General features: G+C 41.1%; 2 protein-coding genes across 4 annotated transcripts in view; one reads left to right on the top strand and one right to left on the bottom strand.

Annotated features, from left to right (window-relative positions):
- coro2ba (coronin, actin binding protein, 2Ba) overlaps positions 1-16,339 on the top strand; it is a 33,013-nt gene extending 16,674 nt beyond the window's left edge. Inside the window, exons 1-12 of one of the 2 annotated variants that reach the window (XM_026378229.1) lie at positions 2,125-2,269; positions 4,473-4,673; positions 9,175-9,291; positions 10,005-10,154; positions 10,446-10,610; positions 11,416-11,532; positions 11,638-11,742; positions 12,239-12,335; positions 12,659-12,771; positions 13,106-13,196; positions 13,490-13,629; positions 14,021-16,339. In XM_026378229.1, coding sequence (XP_026234014.1) covers positions 4,473-4,673; positions 9,175-9,291; positions 10,005-10,154; positions 10,446-10,610; positions 11,416-11,532; positions 11,638-11,742; positions 12,239-12,335; positions 12,659-12,771; positions 13,106-13,196; positions 13,490-13,629; positions 14,021-14,155 — 1,431 coding nt within the window. In that variant the 5' untranslated portion in view covers positions 2,125-2,269 and the 3' untranslated portion in view covers positions 14,156-16,339. Of the gene's footprint in view, positions 1-2,124; positions 2,270-4,472; positions 4,674-9,174; positions 9,292-10,004; positions 10,155-10,445; positions 10,611-11,415; positions 11,533-11,637; positions 11,743-12,238; positions 12,336-12,658; positions 12,772-13,105; positions 13,197-13,489; positions 13,630-14,020 lie in introns of those variants that run through there. The other variant, XM_026378228.1, reaches the window with a different exon arrangement.
- anp32a (acidic (leucine-rich) nuclear phosphoprotein 32 family, member A) lies at positions 16,051-21,236 on the bottom strand. 2 transcript variants are annotated; one of them, XM_026378231.1, is made up of 7 exons: positions 20,586-21,236; positions 18,526-18,675; positions 18,322-18,444; positions 18,038-18,236; positions 17,834-17,949; positions 17,692-17,746; positions 16,051-17,340 (listed from the first exon to the last, which is right to left on the bottom strand). In XM_026378231.1, the coding sequence occupies exons 1-7, from the start codon at positions 20,637-20,639 to the stop codon at positions 17,276-17,278; spliced, it is 762 nt and encodes a 253-aa protein (XP_026234016.1). In that variant the 5' UTR covers positions 20,640-21,236; the 3' UTR covers positions 16,051-17,275. The 2 variants fall into 2 exon arrangements, with proteins under 2 accessions (XP_026234016.1, XP_026234015.1); XM_026378230.1 differs by having other exon boundaries at positions 16,051-17,343; positions 20,586-21,235.
- Between the last annotated feature and the right edge of the window lie 371 nt (positions 21,237-21,607).

The following is a 21,607-nucleotide window of genomic DNA, read 5'->3' as shown; positions in this document are numbered from 1 at the left end:
GCATTTCTATTCCAAATACATTTGTTAAATTATTGCAGTATTTCTTCACACAGTTGTTAACAACTGACAAATTGATTTGTTTGCTTTTATAATTTCCTGCTGATATTATAGTCATTATTTATGGTATATAGCTTTTCAAATATGTACTTAACATTTTGTCGTTATTTAGTTATTAGTGCATTTTTACAACGAAATACACTTAAATTGTAAATTTGTAAGAAAACGTACTATATCATTACTGCATTAGACAGAGTTAAGGTGCCCAACACCAACCACTAATGATGCTGATTCTGACTATATGAGCTGCCAACATGCAGCTGTTTTTGAATAGTAAAAAATTGCCTCACAACGTCAGTTGTCAGATTACTTTTGCCCAAACAATCTCACCAATAATCTACAACTTCACAGCACACAAAGGCCTTTTGAATCCACAGTTGTCCAATCAGGCATTGCTATAGCAGTGTAGAAAATATCCCAGAACTTTCAGCTCAGCTGTGACACTTCCTGTGTGAGTTACAAGAGATCCCGCTTCATGCTGAGCGAAAATGAGGCCAAAAGAGCCAATAGGATAACTCTCTTTTTGTAATGTTTACTTCTTGTTGAGATGGAGGTCATCATAAATGACTGTGCAGTGTCACCGCTGAGGGAGAGGAGGAAAAGGCTGAACAGAGCTTCACTGTTTCTGAGTGACAAGACATGCAGTCGCCCTGTGGATTTCCCCTTTGTATCTATTGACTGTGAGCTCACATGGTCTTACTTCCTTATTTGGCACCAACATTGAGAAAATCTTGATTGGAATGGTTTAATTCATTGATTCATTGGTGGTGTTTGAATGGCTTTCTGCGGTTCATAATGCGTCTGTATTAACTGTGTATAGATCGACAAGTGTGGACTTTAACTGCAGCTGGGATGATGGAAGTGATCTTTCTATTCTTATGAAAAGAACTACGTAAAAGGGTTTTATGGCTATTCTACAGCCATTTTTTGAATATGGTCATTGTTTCAACTGAGAGCAGACATTTGGGCAGATATTGGGCAGAAGGTTAAAACAAAGACTGAGCGTCTTTAGGCAAGATATAAAAAGACTCAGTAAACACAGTCTGCTCTCTGGAGTGGTCTGCCTCACAGCCATGAACAGTACAGTGAATGTATACTGCTGCAAACAGACACCATATGGTCAGACATGGTTGCAGACACGCAAACACACACGTGTAATACATAATAAAGGCAAAAGACACATATACTACACACAGAGCTGTGAGACACATGCCTACCCACCAAGCCAAAGTACCTAGCTCCAGGGCTCCACCCACATTTCAAGCACACAGACGATCATCAGGGAATGCAATTTTCACTGTAACACCTGCCCCAGAATAACGACCTGACCAGGGGCCATGTTATCTGTAGTGAAAGAGGAGAGAATCCAAGGTCCCCCAGTAAGAAACAGACAATGATTTACAGTAGGAGCTTGTGTCATTCACACTATTACATCTAGCCTTATTGAATATGCATGCATGCAATATGTTAAATGATAGATTTTTTTGATTTACTTTTATTTATTTATTTCTTAATATTTTTGTCAGTGAGAAACGTGTCAGTGAGGTTCAGTTAGTGCTTTTTACTAAAACAGAATTATTGTTGACACTTTTCAGAACATGGACTCATAATGACTGTAGGTTAACGATTAAATTAGAAACAAAAAAGATTTAAGGCGCCTATTAACTCTTAAAAAGGTAGGTTTCATACCCGTGGAGTGCAAGGCTAGACTAAGGAGGCCAAGATGAAAGAAGAAAAGAAGATGGGCTTAGGGAAAACTCCGGCAGTGCTGGGAATCAGCCAGAAGGGCCTTGTAATTCCAAACAAGCAGCGGGTGAGAGATGAGGAAAGATGAATGGCTACTGCTCTAATGCTGCTATGTCTTCTCAGCTCAGCTTGAACTGTGGTAGGAGACACTTAGACAGAGAGTGAGGCTACAATGAGTGGCAGGATGGGAGAAGAGGGTAAGAGGAGGAAGGGTGAGTGCTAGCCCGCCAGCTATCAGTACTAGTAGGAGGAGAAGAGGGTGGGCAGAGTGAAGTTAAAGGGGAGGGTGGAGAAATACATGACAGAAGGAGGTAGAACAGACACATGCTGCCTGCTTGGATTTGAAGCGGAAGGAAGGAAAAGAAGAGGTCCCAGTGGCTTGAGGAGGGTGGATGTTTGCAAACTGAGAAGGCCGCAGGAACACTGTGATAGTGCTCATAGAGTCACTGTCAGAACGCTGGTTAAGGTAAGGTGGCATTTTCAAAGGGGTGATCCTGATGACTGATGTGCTGGTCAGATATGTGATGCAACTAAGAAATGACAGGGATTTTACATGAAACCCACTGAATGCTGAAGAAATGATGCAAACTGTCGAGACAAAGTTGAGACAACCTCACACTGTGTAGCCCTGGAGGGAGTCATGCTCACAGTGTGCAGGTCTTGTGATCTGTGTTGATAGATACAGAGCCATTTCTCCTCTGAGTTTCTATGTTTTGTTCTGCTGCTCATGATCCGTGTGTTGTTATGCGGCAAACCTTCGTCACATAAAAAAGGCACAAACACACAGACAGACATTCTCTCTGTGCCATACACCAGTGACCAATGAATGAGCATCCTTGTAAAGAGAGCTCAAAGCAGGCGAGTCTCCTCTTTTCCTCTACTCTAACCGTCCCTCAGGCCACTTTCTGCTGCTCTTCTGTTCTACATTAATTCTTTAACAAGCTGGCTTTATGCTGCTCATTCAGTATAGACATAGCTTCAGAGCTGTCCGTCTGGATCTGCATGGAATGAGTAGAATCATATATGAACCACACCGCAAGAAACATACAGGAGGGTCTGTATAACACATGGACTTTGCCTGCATACATTTCATTCCTGTGGCACCTTTTGAATTCATATCATTTGATTTTGGAACAATAGTAACCACAGGCAGTTAAATCTATTACAAATATGATATAATTTAGAACCCATCATATGCTATAACTAATTACAGCTGTCAGGTAAATGTGGTAAAGTAAAAAGTACATTTTTAAATATTCTAATGTGGAATTAAGTAGAAGTAGCAGAAATCTGAAATACTGTAGTAAAATGCACATAGTATTGAAGTAGTTGTGCTTAGTTACTTGTTATTTATGATACTGAAAACTCAAAAGATTTGGCACATCTTTCTTGGTAAATGTCTGAAAATTATATTAGGTGCTATGATGAGGATGAAGTGATTGCCAGCCTCCATTTCTCCAGTCTGGTTTGAGATGGAAAGAGGCAGGGAAAGACTATAGCAGCAGCGTGGTGCTGGGATGTTTATAAGTGTACACCACTCCCACCAGTTCCCCTCCTTATCTCAAGAACAATGCTGAATGGAGGACTGTCTGATGTCATCCAGCATTGTTGCCACTGATCTGACTGGAGTCATAAATCCTCTCTGTCCGGTTCCTGTTGCTAAATGATATAGTCTCCATCACTACTGTCACTGAAATCTGGCTTAGCTTTCTTTACATGTTGTCATATTCATCAGCGAAATCCCACAACCTCTTTGTTTGTGGGACAAACCTTGTTTGACATCCACTTCCTGTGGCTGGGTCAACTTCTAAATCTCCCTGAAGAGGCCAAAATTCAAGAGCTCCATCAGTGCATTCCTGTGGTGAAGTGACAAACGAAAGAAGCATCTTGAGTTGAACACGTCCACTTCTGCTTTGTTGTGTGGAGTGGCTACAAACAATGGCTGCTTTTCTGTTGTACAATGCTGCAAAATAGAGTGACTAACAACAGAGCATGTTGTAATGTGCAGTGTTTGTCAGACATTCATCATTTTGGTTTATACAGCTTTAGGTTTTGGGATTAAGTTATTTGGAAAAACTATTTTACTATAGCTTTCTTTCTTGACACATTACTCACTGGCTGTGGGGGAACATGAAATAGTGTCAAAACCGTTGTCACCCTGTTTTCACCCTCTGAAAGTCTCACACCCATGACCAATTTGGAGAATTTCCCATAATTGCATGTGTGGTTGTTATCATGTCTGCACAGATGGGACAGCCCACCCTACAACTGTGGCGTTGGTAGATGGAAATGTGGCATTACGTTTTACTGATTCTTTCCTCACAATTATTATCATGACTGTATCATTTGCCAGCACCTGACAATAGCTTAAAATAGCTGCTCCACCACGATAAGCACAATACACAATACACAGTTTAGGGGACCTTTGTTTTTGTTGTTGTTTTGTTTTTTCAGGAAAGAGAATTCAGGTTAAAAACCTTTTGTGTGTGTAGATACTTACTGTAATAGAACAGTCCTGAACTAATTAATCCATTCATCATCAAATAACAGAAGATTGTTTGACGGTTTAGTCAATCAGAGATGTCAAATGTTCACTGGTTCCACCTCATAATGTACCTTTGGGTTTTAGAATACTCGTTTATCCCTGGGCTTTTTTTTTTTCTTTCCAGATGTCATGGCGTCCGACCTACCGAAGCTCCAAGTTTCGAAATGTATATGGAAAAGTCGGCAACCGGGAGCACTGCTTCGAAGGTATTCCCATCACCAAGAACGTCCATGACAACCATTTCTGTGCCGTCAATTCCAAGTTCGTGGCAGTCGTCACTGAGAGTGCTGGCGGGGGCTCTTTCATTGTCATACCTGTATCTCAGGTAACTGGAACCACTTCACTCTTGATTTGCTGTTTGTTGCTGCGTCGACCAGTGTAAAACAATGAATGGGACACTTCGAGATGTGTCTCATTTTATTATTGTGTGTAAATAATCAGTTGTTGTCAGTCCTCACAAAGTGCTTTATAGAGTAGAGTATTTGGAAATATCATGTTTTTGAAAATGTACATGATGTTTAGTTTACAATCATATCTTACTCTAAGTGAAACACAGGTGAAGTATTTACATTAGATTATTACTTTGTAATACTCTGAGTTGGGAGTTTTTGAGTACACAAAACAAATGCAGTTCACTTCATGAAGGTGATAATATTCAGTTTTAGAGTTAACACAACTATATGATAATTTTAAAAGATGGCGTTAGTGTGCAGCTGACAGGTGTTTATGTAATTTTATCTTCGTCTTTGCTTTTTCATATAAGTGAAGCTAGATAAACACACTACAGCCTCCAAAATGAATGATGAAAACTGACCATTACCCCTCTGGTTTTATTTACTTAATAGTACAGTGAAATCAGAATTTGCAGAGCTTTTTTCCACAAACTTCTTTACTACCTGCTTATAGCCTTCACTATTTACTTCAATCAGAATCTGAAGCCAAAGTTGTAACGAGGTAGTATTACCAATAGCAGCACATGAAAACGCAGTCGGATCACACATAAATACAACAAAAAAGCACTGTTGTTTTGGAATTATAGGAAAAGAGCATGCATTTCTTTCTTCTCACTGAAAATTTGCTTCACATTCGGCAAATATATTCATCCTTACTGCAGACCGTAAAGTCATAAACTGACTGTGGAAAGTGGAACATATCTGTTCCAAGAGCTCCAATTAGCTGAAAGTTATTTTATTCCTATTGGATGTTGGCTGCTGTTGCATTTTTGTGATGTATCACCATATTTTCACTATATTTTTCCACAAAGCTTTTAATGTAGCTTTTGTTTCACTGCACTTTGTAGATAATGGGTGAGTTTGAGAAACCATTAAGTTGTTTTGCCACTTTAAGAGAGACTTTGCCAAGATACTTGAACACCACTTGGCCACTGAGCAGGGTCGAGTCGAGCTGTTATCAGGCAGAGGAAGTGTTCAGCAAGAGCAGTCCGGCTGTCTGAAGCAGGGACACGTCAGCTATTTCACTTGGACTGTGGTGCTCAGTCATATGAATAGTATGTGTGCATCTACGTTTGCACTAACATTTAATTTCTTTATTAATTATTATTTACTTAAGATCTTAGGTCACAGACTCAGTGGTGGAGTGGTGCTTAGTGTCAGATAAACAGGAGGAGATATTCCTTTTGTCTACCTGTACAGCTGAACTCAATAAGTACTCTGTAGCACTCACAAGAGCAGCAGCATACTGTGTAACGACAGTAGCCTTTGTTTGAATGTCGAAGATTAATGATTGCTCACATAGAAAGAAAAGGTCAGATTGGTCATTTTATATTTATTATTTATGAATACATTGAGGGAAAAGGTAGATGGCAGATGTTTGTAGTAGTTTCTTTTAGTGTAAGAGCAATTGAAAATATAGTTATTTTTACATAATCATCTTCAGTAAATAGTAATTCATGAACTGAAACTCATATTTTACTGAAGTGCTTTTTCATCCTGTGTAATGACTCTATCCTTGACCTGTCCAAAGACCACGACTTGATTGATTTCCTGAAAGTTAAAGTATCACGGTAAAGCATTTCTTCGGGTTTCTGCTGAGTTGACAAGTTCATAAATGGTATTTATCATGTTCAGCAGCAACACAGTTGCCACCTTCTGTGGGATGTAGGCTGGTGTTTTATCAGCAAACATCAGCAAACTGAAGTGACCTCTTGTATAAAAGAGTTGCTGTAAGGTTGAACCGTAAGGCATGGTATGCAGACTGATGTCACCAGTCACACTTTTAACCAAGATCAATAGATGGCTGTAGTTTTTAGTTAGATGCCATCACCAAAAAAATCTGTGGCATACCACATAAATGAGATCAGTCCCAACAGCTAGAAAAACTGCAAAAAGACCCCTGTCCCTGAGCTCCAGGTATTTTTCAGCCAGGGCAGAAAAGCTTAAACAAAGAAATCAGTTTTCCATTCTTTTAAGAAGGAACTATTACAGTTAAAAATGAGCTCCTCCAGCTCCAGTAGGAATCAAAACTAATCGTCGATGGGTTTGGCTAATGTCGGAGTATGAGCACAGCAGACATATTACAAAGATAGCCGGCGAGACAGCCATATGGTGCTCCCAGACACGGCTACTAACAAGTGGAAGGACCACTGCTGGCACCACCTGGCCCACAGAGCAGCCCAGAAAATCACACATAAGGTCACAAACACCTCTTCACACCCCTCAGACAAAGAAAGACAGTTCAGTGGGTGTAGTGCTTTTTCAATAAGTACTCTTACTGTTACTCCTATATTTTTGTATAGTAAACATTGAACCACAATGAAAATTAAATATCCTCCAGATTTGAACTGTGAGACAGAAGATTGTCAGACAGAAGTCGTAATTTGAAGATGTTGTTTTAAGTTTTGTGATATTGTGTTGGCTAGTTTTGTGCCCACATTTAATTGCCCATACTAATTGACTTGCAATCTTATTGTGCTGTTAGCTAATACAACAACCATACAATAGTGTTTTTTTCTATTTACCAGCATGATTTGATTTAATTTTATTTGTAAAGTAAAATATGTAGCAGTATCGGACTCATCTGTGTAATGTTTGCAGTGTACATGTATTATAGGTATATATAGGAAGGATATTTCCCACACATGGAAACAAAAATGATCAAACCACCTGACTGTAGAGCAGAGCAAACGTGCACAAAAGCACCATGCATTAGAGCAATAACTGAAATAAGTCACAGCAGCAGAAAATGCAATCAGTTAAACTCGATAAACATGACAACTCAGCACTTTGCGTGAAGTAGTGGACAGCCTTCTGGAAGAATATTTATAACTGCTTCTGCAAAAATCACAACTGCAGAAACACTGAGCTGTTAGAGAAGAAACCTACATGTATAGCAGCATAGAAACAACAAAATTAGACTCGTATAACAGGACGAGTGGATCTGATCAAACGAGATTAGTAGTTCAGTTCTTCCTGTTCATTATAGCCGGAGGAACCACATTATATTCTGAAAACATTCATCTTGTGATCAGCTGTGGCAAGCCAGATTAATAACGATTTATTGGGAATTACAGCTCAATAAGAGTTGACAGCAATCACAGTGCTCTGGATCCGCTGGTACCTGGCCAGCACATCTGTGTCACCACGAGCGCTCATCTGTGCCACAGCTCCAGGAAATGAGCTGCAGAAAGAGAAAAAGGCCTAATGTGGATCTGTGGTGGTTTCCTGCAATTCAAGAAAACGGTTACAGTGTCTTTTTCTAATTTTTTTTTTATCCTTCTGTGGTTGAGAAGTACCAGTGGAGGCGCTAAGGAGTCTTTATTATTCATTTCATGCTCCATAATAACTTGATTTTCTTTATCAAACCTCATGGACCCTCTGAACCCTGTGGTTCCCAACAGATGGTGATTTTAGCACCTGAATAAGGAGTGCCTTAGATCCTGTGTTATTAATGTTTTAAGGCTGTGTTAAAACCTCCCAGTCACAGCAACATTTGTAGAAAACATTACTGTATATATGTTTATCTACGTATACTTGCATGTGAGTTTTCCACTTGTCTGCAAAGTGTAACTAGGAAATTTTACATTTTTCTGGAAAGGACTTCCTGCTTGCTGATGTGTATTTGGTGAGGTGATTTGTGAACTGCTTTCTTTTTTGTATGTATGAAACATTAGTGTATATTGCTATGAATTTTGCACCACGTCTTCTCCTGTTGGTGCTAGCTCTCTGACTTGTCAGCTTGTTAAGTCCTGGTAATTCATCTGGAGTAAATGTTCATGGTTCACTGAGGATAATGCATCTAAATACACACACATGCACAGGATTTCATTGAGACGTGACCCAACGCTCCTAAAACAAATCTCAGAGGAAATAAAAACGAGGTCAATGGATTGAAGTGACATCAAACATTCATGACATCATGACCGACATTAAGAGGTTTCTGTTGTGTGCTGTTATGAACCAGTGCCCCTCTGTGGACTCTGTGGGTTATTACAATAACAATAAAATACCTCAGATCTGTTGGGTTTTGTTCAGGACTTAAGTCATATCATTTATTTTTATTACGTTATGAGTTTTAGTTATAATCTAGACACTGATTGTTTATTTATTCATTAATTATTAATAAAACATTTTCTAAAAAATCTCTCTCTCTTTCTTTTCTACTGTTGTTTTCTGTAATTTCTGTTTGTTTTTTGTTGCACATTTGTCACCACTGCAGTTTATCAGCCATCTTATCAATACATGTGGGCTGGGAACAAAATATTAAATATGTGTCTGCAATCCTAATACCTGCTGATATTTGATTTCTTTCTCCATCCACAAGCAGAAAAAGTAAATGTAAAATAACGCAGCACTGTCACTCTGTTTCAGCCTGGTCGCCTGGACTCTCATTACCCCAAAGTGTGTGGCCATCAAGGCAATGTACTGGATATCAAGTGGAACCCCTTCTTTGAAAACATCATAGCGTCCTGCTCTGAGGACACCTCAGTAAGTGCCCTTCAGCTTTTTGTTTTTTTATGTTTGATTCTTACCAGGACAATTGCAGCATAACTTGATGACTCTGAAGATGAGAAAAACAAACTAACTTACTCTCTGCGACATCAGAGAACAAGAGAGCCGAGGCAAAGAAGTTTATTATGGCCAGAGGGTCACTGAGAGTTTGTGCTGGACACAAGCTTGTGATTGGATTTGAGCCAACAGCTGCTCTGGACCCTGCTGTTGTTGTCATGGCCCAGTGGCCTGAAAATGGCAAATGACAGATGCAAAATGCCTTTGAGCAAGGCACATATGCCTGTTCTCAATAACTATTTCATGCACCTGTTACATTACTCTGTTGAGCAAAGCAAAGCCACTGTGTGCCACCAGCACTGTGTTGCATATAGTACTTTCACTTGTTGAAGGATAATCTCCTCTGGTCCAACACAGAGCCTGCAGCAACCACCGTAATCCACTCTAATCCTAATGCAACAAGCTACGCTGATATCATGTTCTATTTTTGATCAGAGGGATCTTTATCTGTGTCACAGGGAATGTAGTTTGGACTTCATCATAATGATTTATGAAAAACATGTAGTGGCCCCTGGCACAATAATACAACTCACCTTTACTCAGTACAAATTCTCATAGACGCTGTAGGTTTGTGTGCACGTTTCATCACAGCCTGTACTCATTTACATTCTGTGTGTTTGTGAACATGGCAGGTGCGAGTATGGGAGATCCCAGAGGGGGGTCTGAGGCGCAACATGACAGAGGCGGTGCTGGAGCTGTACGGTCACAGCAGACGAGTGGGTCTGATCGAGTGGCACCCCACCAGCAGCGGCATCCTCTTCAGTGCTGGCTATGATTATAAGGTACCACAATAGTACAACACAGTTTAGACTGATACCAGCAGATGCATTGAAGGAAATGTCCCCTCTTAAGGCCAATTAATGCTTTATGTTTGACCTACAACAGATCCGCTCTCATACTACAATTGGGAAAATGTACATGCAACAATGTTTATATCTCATAATTCATAAGTTCATAAATACAATATAAATGATCTATCTTTAAATTCAAAATTTTGTTTTATGTTTTAGTATGATTTATCATTATAACAGTAATAAGTGCATCTTACAAACAATCTTTCCTGACTGTGTCAGATCCTGATCTGGAACCTTGAGATTGGAGAGCCGGTGAAAATGATCGACTGTCACACCGACGTCATCCTCAGCATGTCCTTCAACACAGACGGCAGCCTGCTGGCCACCAGCTGCAAAGACAAGAAGCTGCGTGTCATTGAGCCGCGCTCCGGAAGAGTCCTTCAGGTTAGAGGGATGAAATGGGAGTGGACACTGGCGTAACAATTGTCATAGGTTTATATTAAAAATGAACTCTTTCAGTGGAACTTACTGACTTCTCTGTCATATTTACAGAATTAAATTTGATTAACGATGATGCATTTTGTTTTACTGAACACTTATTTAACTTATAATGTAAAAAGTGTGTGGACTGTGAAACCACCAGATGGATTTAATGTTGTGGCTGATCAGTGTATGTTGTGTAATGTTAGGCTGTCTACAAACATGCAATTTGGCCTGTGAACTGTGTACAGACTTTGCTTTGTAGGAGGCAGTTCAGTTTTTAAAATCTCAGCTAAATGATTTAATTACATTAGTACTTAGTAAGTTATTCACTTGTGTTAAATAAAACATAGACAGGTTTGCAACACTTTTCTTAATGTTGTCAGCTTGCTGAGCTTGCTGCTGGATCACCTCTGCTCTTCTGTTGCAAGTGATAAATCATGAAAATATTCTGTGCCTGAAATGCAGATTTATATGCAAAGATACCAGCAGAGGATGACAGACGTGTTTTGTTTGCAGTGCTATTTCAGTTAACAAGTAAATGAGTTAAATTATGCTTATATGCAAAGCTCCTAGACTAACTCTATAAAAGCTGAGCTATGATACCTTTCATCGTGTCATTATTTTCTTTCCTTAGTCTAGAATTTTATGTCACTACTTGGAAAAAATGGGAAAGTATACCTGAAGACTTCTGCTCTTCTTAGTCAACATACAAAACAGACTGAATGTAACATTAAAGCCTCATTCTGTCTCTGTGCTGCTCCACTAGCAAGCCAGTTGTAAGAACCACCGTGTAAACCGCGTTGTGTTCCTGGGCAACATGAAGCGTCTTCTCACCACAGGGGTTTCTCGCTGGAACACCCGGCAGATCGCTCTCTGGGATCAGGTCAGGCAACACCTCCATATGGGCTATACTTATAATGCCAGAGTGGGTGGAGCAAGTGTGTGTGTTTAATTCTCTATGTGTGTGTGTGTGTGTGGTTCTTCCCAGGAGGATCTGTCCATGCCAATTGTGGACGAGGACATAGACGGCCTCTCAGGACTGTTGTTTCCCTTCTATGATGCTGACACACACATGTTGTACTTGGCAGGCAAGGTTAGTACTGTCCCTTCATGTGTGTCAAAAAACTATTTTTGGCTGCTACATGTGAGCAATCATTCATTTACTGTATTAAATAAATGTAGACAAACAACAGCTACAGTGTGGAGGTAAAAGCAGAAATTCTGTATTGCAGAAAAATGTACTTGTTGTGGAGTTAAGAGTTATGGACTTTTGACTTTCATCAAGTCATGCAGCACATGCAAAAGGACCTAGAGGAACAGGTGGTTATTCAAACAATGCTTTACCTGTCATGTTCTCTGTATCCAAGATTTTTGCATGTCAATCAATTTACAATGAAAACTGAGTTTAGTTTTTAGGAGATTTACATCTCTCTTTCCAGCTGCTGTTGTTCTGCTGGAGCATTACATTTTCATCTGAAGTACAATTTGTTCATTTAAAGTTGTGAAAATCAAACAAGTCAGCATTAGACTGATGTGCGTTGTGATATATAATAACATTACAATACAATAACATTCTGGTGCCTTGGCAGGGTGACGGTAACATCCGTTACTTTGAGATTACCACAGAGAAGCCATATATCCAGTACCTAATGGAGTTCCGGTCCCCAGCCCCACAGAAAGGACTAGGTAAGTCATGTGCTGATGTGCAACACATGATCTCTCGTACTGAGAGCAGAAACCTAATGACTTCATTAGCAGTCTTTAGATATAGTAGGGGGAATCAATCACTCTGAAAGTGGGGTAACATGTCTAATGGATCAAATTCATTGAGACATTTCCGCCGTGAAGCTTAGTGACTCTATTAACAGTGCAGGCATACTGTAGAGCAGCCGGTTGACATTTTGACAGTTTCTCTTTCTGATGTGACTTCAGTTACCCATGAATACTGGAAACAGCTTTTATTTTGTCAAAACAGCAGTCTCATCACACACTCCTGTTCTTGTCTGCAGGTGTGATGCCAAAGCACGGGCTGGACGTGGCATCCTGTGAGGTGTTCCGCTTCTACAAGCTAGTTACCCTAAAGGGTTTGATTGAGCCCATATCGATGATCGTGCCAAGGAGGGTCAGTGGGAATTGCATACTGGAACTAACAGTTCTATTTTTATTTTATAAATCATATTAGTCTGACTTAATCAACCTCCGCTGGCATCAAATGAACAGAAATACTCTCAGTAATCTAGTTAATCAGAGCTAAGCCAAGCAAACGGGTATTAATCTGAACAGAAAAGGTAATAATGGTAATGATCATTTATTGGTTTGAGAGCAAATGTGTTGGTGGTTGGTGGAAAAAGAAATACTGTACATCATGTGAGCTGCTTTTTCAGACTTTTAGAAAATCAACTGGACTAAATCTAATCATTAAAATAAGAATATATGTGGTGTGTCCTGGTTCACAGTCAGACACATACCAGGAGGACATCTACCCCATGACAGCGGGAACAGAACCTGCGCTGTCTGCCAGTGAATGGCTGAGCGGCATCGACAGAGGTAAACAACAACACACACTGGGTTGTCTGGGGCTTCTTCTCAGGTGGTTTTTAACAAACCAGCAAACGTTTTGCCAAATATAACCCTATGTTAGGATTCTAATCAAATACATATGATCCTTGATTTGGTGAAGTGAAGGAAGGAAGTCATGTCCGAGGCGTGATGCATATTTACAAAGAAAGTGAGCAGTAATATGGGTGATGATCTGTGGTGATCTGTGAACATCTCAAGCGTCTCCATGCTTCCTACTGGTTTCACAGACATTGTGTGAGTGTTTTTGCTCCTTTGTTCAGACCCAGTCCTGATGTCCCTGAAGGACGGTTACCACCGGCCAAACCAGTTAGTGTTCAAGGCCCCAGTGAAGGAAAAGAAGACAATGGTAGTGAATGGGATTGACCTGCTGGAGAACGTACCGCCCAGGACAGAGAATGAGGTGTGAATACAGGATTTCTTTAGCTCCATTAATATTTATCTAGGGTTAGAAGACAGTTTCAAGCATGGTTAGATTCTCAGACTTAGAAAAGGATGTGGAAGAAGAAAGTAGCGCTGTAAGAGGTAGTTGAAACACGACTGTTTTGTTGATGAAGTTTCAGAGTTCAATCAATTCAATCTCCAACAATCTCACTTCAAAACTCAGTTGGTAGCAATATCACAAATTGTCACTGTAATGTAATGTTGGCATGATATGATCCAGAGGAGCTGCTAAATGGACCTTGAGGTGAAATGATTTTGTCAAAGTATACAGCAGTTCCACTATCTTTTCAATTTTTATCTCTATATTTCCATTTTTGTTATGTACTGTCACATTTTTATTTAATTTATAGCTCCTGCGGATGTTCTTCCGGCAGCAGGATGAGTTGCGACGGTTGAAGGAAGAGCTGACAACCAAGGATGTGCGAATACGCCAGCTGGAGCTGGAGCTGAACAACCTGAAGAACGTTAGCCCCAACAACGTCTGACCTCTTGGCCTCCTGGACTGGCAAAGCTGCTTCCTTTGCCCCCAATTCTGACCTCCAAAAGCTCCTGAGCCCTCCCACTCTGCTATTTTGATATGTCACATTATCTCCTGACTTCATTCCTGCTGCCCCACATACTGCACATAATAATATTGTAACTGTTGGATGATATCTTAACTGGTGCGATTACTGGGATGTGGTAATGATGTAATGGAGATGGCAAAGCAGCATTAATGAATAACCACCTTAAATCAAAGTTAAGGAAGGTTAATGATCTTGTGAATTTTGGTATTATCTGTTTTTACAAATTAATATTCTTGGTCTAGCACAGTTTCAAAACTAGTGATCAGTTCCTGCAGATTTAAATCCAGACTCTCTGCGTCTCACTATGCCTGTCATTTATCGCCATGCAACAAAAAGCCCCCACACGCATCCTCCTATACTGACCAAACCACCTCTGAATTCTCACTTTATGCAAAACTGAAGCATTTAAAGGCTGTCACAGTATCTCATCCTTAAGGCCTTCGAACGTGCTGCAGTCACAGCTGCTGGGAGCTCCAACGTCACCTCAACATGGCTGACGTGTAGTAGTAGAAGTAGTTTTGAACCTTGCAGACAGAACGACTTGTCCCGTTCTTTTCTCACCTACAGTTGGCTGTAAACTTACTTCACAGCACTGACACAGATGCACACCAACGCAGTCTTTTCCCAGGGAGTGGCTGGTTCTGTATTCTTGATTTAAATAGTAGGAAAGCAGCAGGGACACGAGGATCCAGAGGTGGTGGACTTGTGTAAGTACTCAGATATAATCTCAAGGGAAGCTTCGCAGGTTATTATTGGTTTTTAGGGCTAATTTTAAGGGCAGTAATGTACATACACTTTTATTTATTTTACCTTTTCAGCTAATAACAAGTTTTTGACATTAACATTAGTTAATCCGATTGTTTTTGTATGACGTGGCTGCACAGGTAATGATTGTGATGCTTGATAGAATTTGCTGAATGTTTCTGGTTGAAATGGCGAGATTTGTGTAAGACTGTACCTTATGTGGTATTAGTTTGACCCCAAAAACAGAACTTCACATAAGGTATGATATATATTCTTGCCTTTTCCTGACAGTCCAACAACTGTAATAACCGTCCTTTTACATTTAAACTAAGTATATTACTTATTACTGAGATGTGTTTACCTGTAGATGTAATTTTGCTCTAGAGACTTAAGGTCATGTGCCTCTCCTTCTCCACGTGTATCATCAGGAAGCTTATACTAAATAACAGGTTAAATTTGATTCATATTTGATTGGCTGTTTTACATCAGCCAGGTTCAAGCAGTTTCCAAAAGGTTTACAAAAAGATTTGCTCTTGTTGGTTCAGCTCTTGGTGGACTTGGGAAGGAGAAAGAGGAATCTGCCGCCTCTCTTGAACCGAGACTAAGTAAAAAGTAAGTAAAGTAGTGAAGGTTAGTTTTTCCTGCAAGTACAAGAAGGGGTCAAAGTTTCATAGCTTTGAATAACAGATACTGAAAGAAAAAACATTGGAACTCATTAAATGTGGATTTAAACCACTGGAGCAGATACACACGTCCGCTTCTAGCAGGAAAATAAAAGTGAAAGTAGATGGTGGTAAAGTGATCTACCGGAGACTCATGAGCTACAGTGAAACACGGGTACAGATGGAGCCGTGGTGTCGATGTCAGGGCCTCTGATGTGAATGTGTGCTGAGGGCTGAAATCAACCTGAGTAGTTCATCGTTTTGGAATAACAAGGCAGTTTGTTTTTCCCCACATCTAACACGATGTGTCATATAGAGAAAAAAATAAATAAATACCTGAGGACCTAAACCTGGATTTCTCTTTAGACTTTGCTGCGTTATTGTACAAAGACCACAAACGTCAAAACATATATAAAAGGGATTTATTGAAGTGAATGGGAGGAAAAAAGAAACAGAATTTGACTAATGACAGTGGATTTAACAGAGTGAAAAATCACTGAGGTAGGCCAATTTGACCATTGTGTATACTAGTGAAAACGAGCTTCACACAACTGGCTGTTTTCCATAGTTTACACTTTGAAACAAAACATTTTCAATGCACATAAGCTGGGCTTGTACCCTCCTTTTATATCGAGCACTTCTCTACACCACCGTCACAAAATGCAACCTGTGTGTCAATTTAAAAAAAAAAAAAAAACATGTGGAAAAAGCGATAATGAGTTCAGATGTTGAATGTTTCTCTTCATGGAAAGATTATGCATACAAAGTTATCTTCAAATTCAAGAAATTTCACACTGCGTATTTTAGATAAAGCAGCATACATATTTAATATCTTATTACAATTCATAGTTTCACCTCAGTCGTCTGTTTAAATGTCTGCCGTCATCAAAGAGAATACAAAAAAATAGATTTGGTCATTATTTACAATAGAACACGTAATTTCCGAACTATCAAAGCTGAGGGTTTAAGGAGGAGGAGCAGCTTTGACAAGGGCAGACATTTTTCTGCTAGGATTTAAAAATATGCCCTGTGAGGGTCACACTGTGCATGTTCAGACAGAAGGTTCACACCAGGACAGCAGAGAGTATTGGCATACTGGTGACACTAAAAATACATAACTTACGTTAAAAAAAACAAAAAAAAAAACAACAAAAGTACAATGCAAAAATAAGTTTAAGACGAGGAGAGGACAGCCATACATGAAATCCAGTAGTTGACTTTAAAATGTATTAGACATGCACTCGGTTTTTTTTTTTGTTTGTTTCATTTAGGTTTTTCTTTTGAAGGGGGGGTCGGGGTCTTAAAATACATCAGAAACTGGTCTTACACAAACAGTCAGAAAACAAAAACATTTCTTAAAAAGGTTTGTCTTTGCTATATTTGATAATACAAAATCGGTGTCCACAAAGCAGTTAAAAGTGGACCATAAAGACTGGAACACGGGAGCAACAAATGTACAGAGATTTAACTTATTTCTCCAGACAACCCCCATCTACCTGACTGGCCAATAACAAAATAACCACTCCTACTGCAATATGAAACTGGGGGGGTGGGGGGGGATACATGGGGTTATTGGGAAGTGACTGGGAGATACAAGTTTCAAACAGTTCACAACTTAGATTCAGGAGGACTCTCAATCGTCCTCGTCCTCCTCTCCTTCCTCATCCAGATCCCTTTTTCTCTTCTGACCTCGCTCTTCTTCTAGAAAAGCAGAGTCACATGTGAAGACGCAGAATCAAACGCTTCCCGTTCACCTTCTCTTTCAGGTTTTTCACATCACAACAACAACAACGCTGGCTCTAACCGTTTGCTACTTCAATTTGGCTCAAACTGTTCACATCGCTTTGTGATGGACAATAAAGTTTTTTCTGAATTAGCCCAGTTCTGTACTATGTAGTGATTCGATTATGTCTCTTAGATGTGTTGTTAACTAGTCTGGTAACGCTGAACGCAGATGATGTACTACATAGTGTAAACTGTGCACACTTAGCATGTAGTATGGAATTAGGGTGACAACATCTGAGGTTAGTTCATCACCATTTAACTCACCTTCCTCATCCTCGTCGTCCACCTCCCTGTCGTTCAGATCTTCCTCCTCTTCCTCCTTTTTTTAAAAGTCATGGCAAAGTTAGCGCGAATACGACTCAACATTTTTAACATTTCCATTTTCAATAAATCCATTTTTAAAAACCTCTCCGCTGAGGTCCTCCTCCTCCTCTTCATTCTCCTCTTCGTCGTCCTCTCCTTCCTCCTCCTCGTCGTCATCTCCCGGTGCAGCATCTTCATCATACTCCTCCTCATCTACATCTGAAAGGCGTTGATGGTGATTTATTAGCCAGGCGTTCAAAACGCAACATTAAAGAGATGCTAAAAAGAAACATAGCTTCCAACCCACCATCTTCATCTTCCTCTTCGTCATCCAAGCCCTCTGCGTAAACCTCGGCGTCAGAATCTGGTGCCTCTTTGTCGTCTTTGTCGTACCCATCCAGGTACGTGAGCTGGGGTAGTAGCTTGAATACGTTGTCTCTGTACTCGTTCAGGTTCGTTACTTCACAGTTAAACAGATCTAAGCTTTTCAGAGTCCCCAATTCTTTCTGTTTAAAGGAAGATAAAGTGATAAATCATGTACTGGATTAGTATGTTGTGTCCCCCCCCCAGGTGTTTTAGGGTCTCACTTACCAATGGTTCTATTGTGCTGAGGTCTTTAATCTTGTTTCCACTGAGGTTGAGGTGTGTGAGGTTAGGACACTTCTCTGCCAGAACTTCTAACCCCCCTGAGATCCTGTTATCGCTGAGTTCAAGCTGTTGATCAATTAAACTATCAATATAAATATGCAACACCGACGTCTACAGTCACAGGTTTTCTGCAGAAACGACACCCACCTTTTTGAGTTTATTTAACTTCGGCAAGTGGGCCACTGTCGTCAGTCCAACGTTGATTGTGCTTAGAAACTCCAGCTCCTCGAACTCGTCTGTTAGACCCTCGATCTTTCCTTCATTTGAGCGACAGTTGTCTAGCACAAGTTCTTTGACCTGAAAAACAAACGACACAAAAAAACGTCCGATGAAGCCGTTTGGATGAGTAGTGAAAAAAAAAAGACACCAAACTGTTCAGTATGAGTCCGATTAGAGGTGACAAGACATTTAAAGACATTTATTCAGGGCCTTAAGGATTAATGATGGTCACGTTTCAGTTTTTACTTATTGATGAATAAAGAAAATAATTAGCAGACACACTGATAAGAAATATTATTTTTTTCAGTGTGTAGTTAACTTGACATAGGAAACATTTAATTAATTTACAATGATTTGGGTCATAACACTAGATTTAGGTTCCTTCTGCTGGATCAGGGACACAAGATGGTGGCTGCATTATAGCTGACACTGTACACCAGGAACAAGTGATATGGAGGAAACCTCAGGGCCCCGGAGTGAAATCCATCCTTCCCTGTATCCACAACCCCGAAGCACAACAACAGTTGGCAAAGTGGGGTTTAGTAAGTAGGGAGCCCGAACTTCAGCACAGGCTACAGTTACTTTATTATATAAATAAAGAAACAACAGAACCGTGGTGTCCTCCAGCTACAGGAGCTGCTCCGGGTTTCAAACCGGGTGATGAGCGCTCACAGGTGAACTGTCATCGGGCCTTGAACGTGACTCAGCCAATCAGCAGCGAGCACCGGCTCTCGATAATTACTGTATATGCGCTGTGATCCGCACATCAGCATCACATTTAGCCGGTTTTTCCTGTACAAACAGACACGGCGCGGTCTTTCTGTGGCTGCTCACCGTGTTAGGAGAGGATGATGCACATTAGTCAAAACCAGTCGGAGCCAAACAGACCTACGAGTCGTGCACAGGGTCATTTGTGAGTAGGAGGGGCAGCTAAAGCCGATTACATAGCTGCCGGGCAAACGTTTCATTGTTGCTTGTGCTAAACAGTTGCCGATTGGATTGATGGCGTGTATAGACTTCTGTTAATAAGAAGGTATGATGAATCGTCCGCAGTCGGTGTCGAATAAACGGAGCTTTCGACGCGCTTCTTGTCGCCTTTGTTTCTCAGTAAAATGGCGGCTTGTCCTAGTTCTGGGAAACTAGAGCAACAACGCGACTCGACCATTTGTTTCCACTCTGGTTGGACCCGTCGAGTGGAAATCGGCGGAGACGGTCGAGGTGAAACCACCGACGGACGCCCGGCAGCTGAGGGCGACGCGGGCGTGTCTGCGTCTCGTCCGTCCGTGTTTTCGCCCGGTAACGACGCGTGCTGCCGCCGCTGTCGTTCGGCCATCTGTGCGCACCGTGGCTCCGGTGGTCGCTGCACGGGCTGCAGCTCCACCACTGCACGCCGTTAGATGCTCAAACGCACTTCCTGCAGAAATAAGCGAGTCGAGCAGGACAGGTCGAGTGACTGTAGGTCCAGCGTGCAGCCGCGCGTCGATATTTCGAGGCTGTGATCTTTATGCATCGTTGATAATTTCATGACTTTGAGTTTCCGCATCCTTAACGCGCCAAGCGCACGGCAGAAAAAGGCTTCAGTAAATGCATTCCCCAGTCGAAGCATGCAGACGGCACAGCAAACACCAGGAGCGAACCACGGTAACAGGGGTTTAAAACGAAAAGGGGCGCGTTCGCAGATCAAAAGTTACAAATATGGCTCCTCGTTCAGCCTTGTTGCCTTGTTTATACCGCTGGCATGAAAAAGCCGTGCTGCATTTCTCAAACTGCACAACGAAGCGTGAGGTCGGAGCCGCGCAAAAGTTCAGCCAGCGTACCTGCAGCACCTGCCGACTGGGAAACACCATCGCGAAGCAACAATGTGACCCCGCGTCTCCATCATCTTTTAACTTGTAAGAAACTTTGTATCCCCACGCCAAGACATCACACGAAAGATTCTCCATTAGCGGAGTGTGAAACATGACCAGCGACATGTGAGGCCAACTTACGTCTGACGGAGTGCGGTTCCGCAACTCTAGATGAATTCTTTTCTTCATGTCCATCCTTGATCAGCGCACCCGTGAGATGATACACACTTTTAATAATTACTGCAAATGCAACTACCACCTCCAGAATAGACTGCTGTTGTTCATTCAAACTTGATCCGCTCGGTGGGCGGGAGCACGGCGCAGGATTGTCGTCACCGCCGTCCAATGGCAGCAGCCCAATGAAGAGGGAACGGATTTACAGACGCGCGGGCCAATGAAGGCGCCCATACAGGACTGGGTGGGGTTTTGTTGTCGATGTTTGGTTGTTTGTTAACTTAAGTTTGCATGGATAATATAACACTTCAACGATCCACACTGATACATGTCACAGGAAAGCTGTGCCTCATCTGTGTCTGTGCGGATTTGTCACCAATAAACGTCCGACTTATTGGAAACCTCGTTTAAAGCGGGTGTGTAGAGCTCCGGGATGTTGTTTGATGTTGTTATGTCATAAAACAGCAGCCACATAACACGTTTGTCCCAATATTTACAAAACAAGAAAAAGGAAAAGACTATCTATGATAAGGAAAATATTATTCATTTGGGCCCAACAACAAGTGAAAAATCAAGCACTGTTCTGGAATAGGCTGCTGATTCAGTTTTATTTATAGAGCACCAAATCACAACAAATGTCATCTTAAGGCACTTTACAGTGTTTAAGGTTTTAGACCTTACAAAATATAACTGTATACAGAATTACACACTTACTTTAGCAAGCACTAGGAGACAGTGGAGTGGAAAAACTCCTTTAGAGGAAGAAACCTCCAGCAGAAACAGGCTCAGGGTGGGCGGCCATCTGCCTCGACCGGTTGGAGTGAGTGGAAAGAGAAGAGAGAAAAGAACAGCAGGAAACAAAAAACAACAACAAGCAGCAAAGACACTGGGCAGGTCAGTAGGACCAGTAACTGCACTGTGGAGATATACAGCTCCAAGGCCGAGGAAACCTGCAGAGGAGAACAGAGAGAGGGAGACAGAGAGGAGGA

The sequence above is a fragment of the Anabas testudineus genome, chromosome 3 (assembly GCF_900324465.2).
Source record: "Anabas testudineus chromosome 3, fAnaTes1.2, whole genome shotgun sequence".
NCBI lineage: Eukaryota > Metazoa > Chordata > Actinopteri > Anabantiformes > Anabantidae > Anabas > Anabas testudineus.
This window is presented reverse-complemented; position numbering and strand designations above follow the sequence as displayed.

Bases quoted from the DNA above. Each gene is read 5' to 3' on its own strand.
- anp32a (XM_026378230.1), bottom strand. From the start codon at position 20,639: ATGGACATGAAGAAAAGAATTCATCTAGAGTTGCGGAACCGCACTCCG. The intron at 18,237-18,321 runs GTAAGTGAGACC...TCCTTTAAACAG, and splicing joins TCAGCACAATAGAACCATTG to AAAGAATTGGGGACTCTGAA. The intron at 17,950-18,037 runs GTGGGTTGGAAG...AACGCCTTTCAG, and splicing joins CGAAGAGGAAGATGAAGATG to ATGTAGATGAGGAGGAGTAT.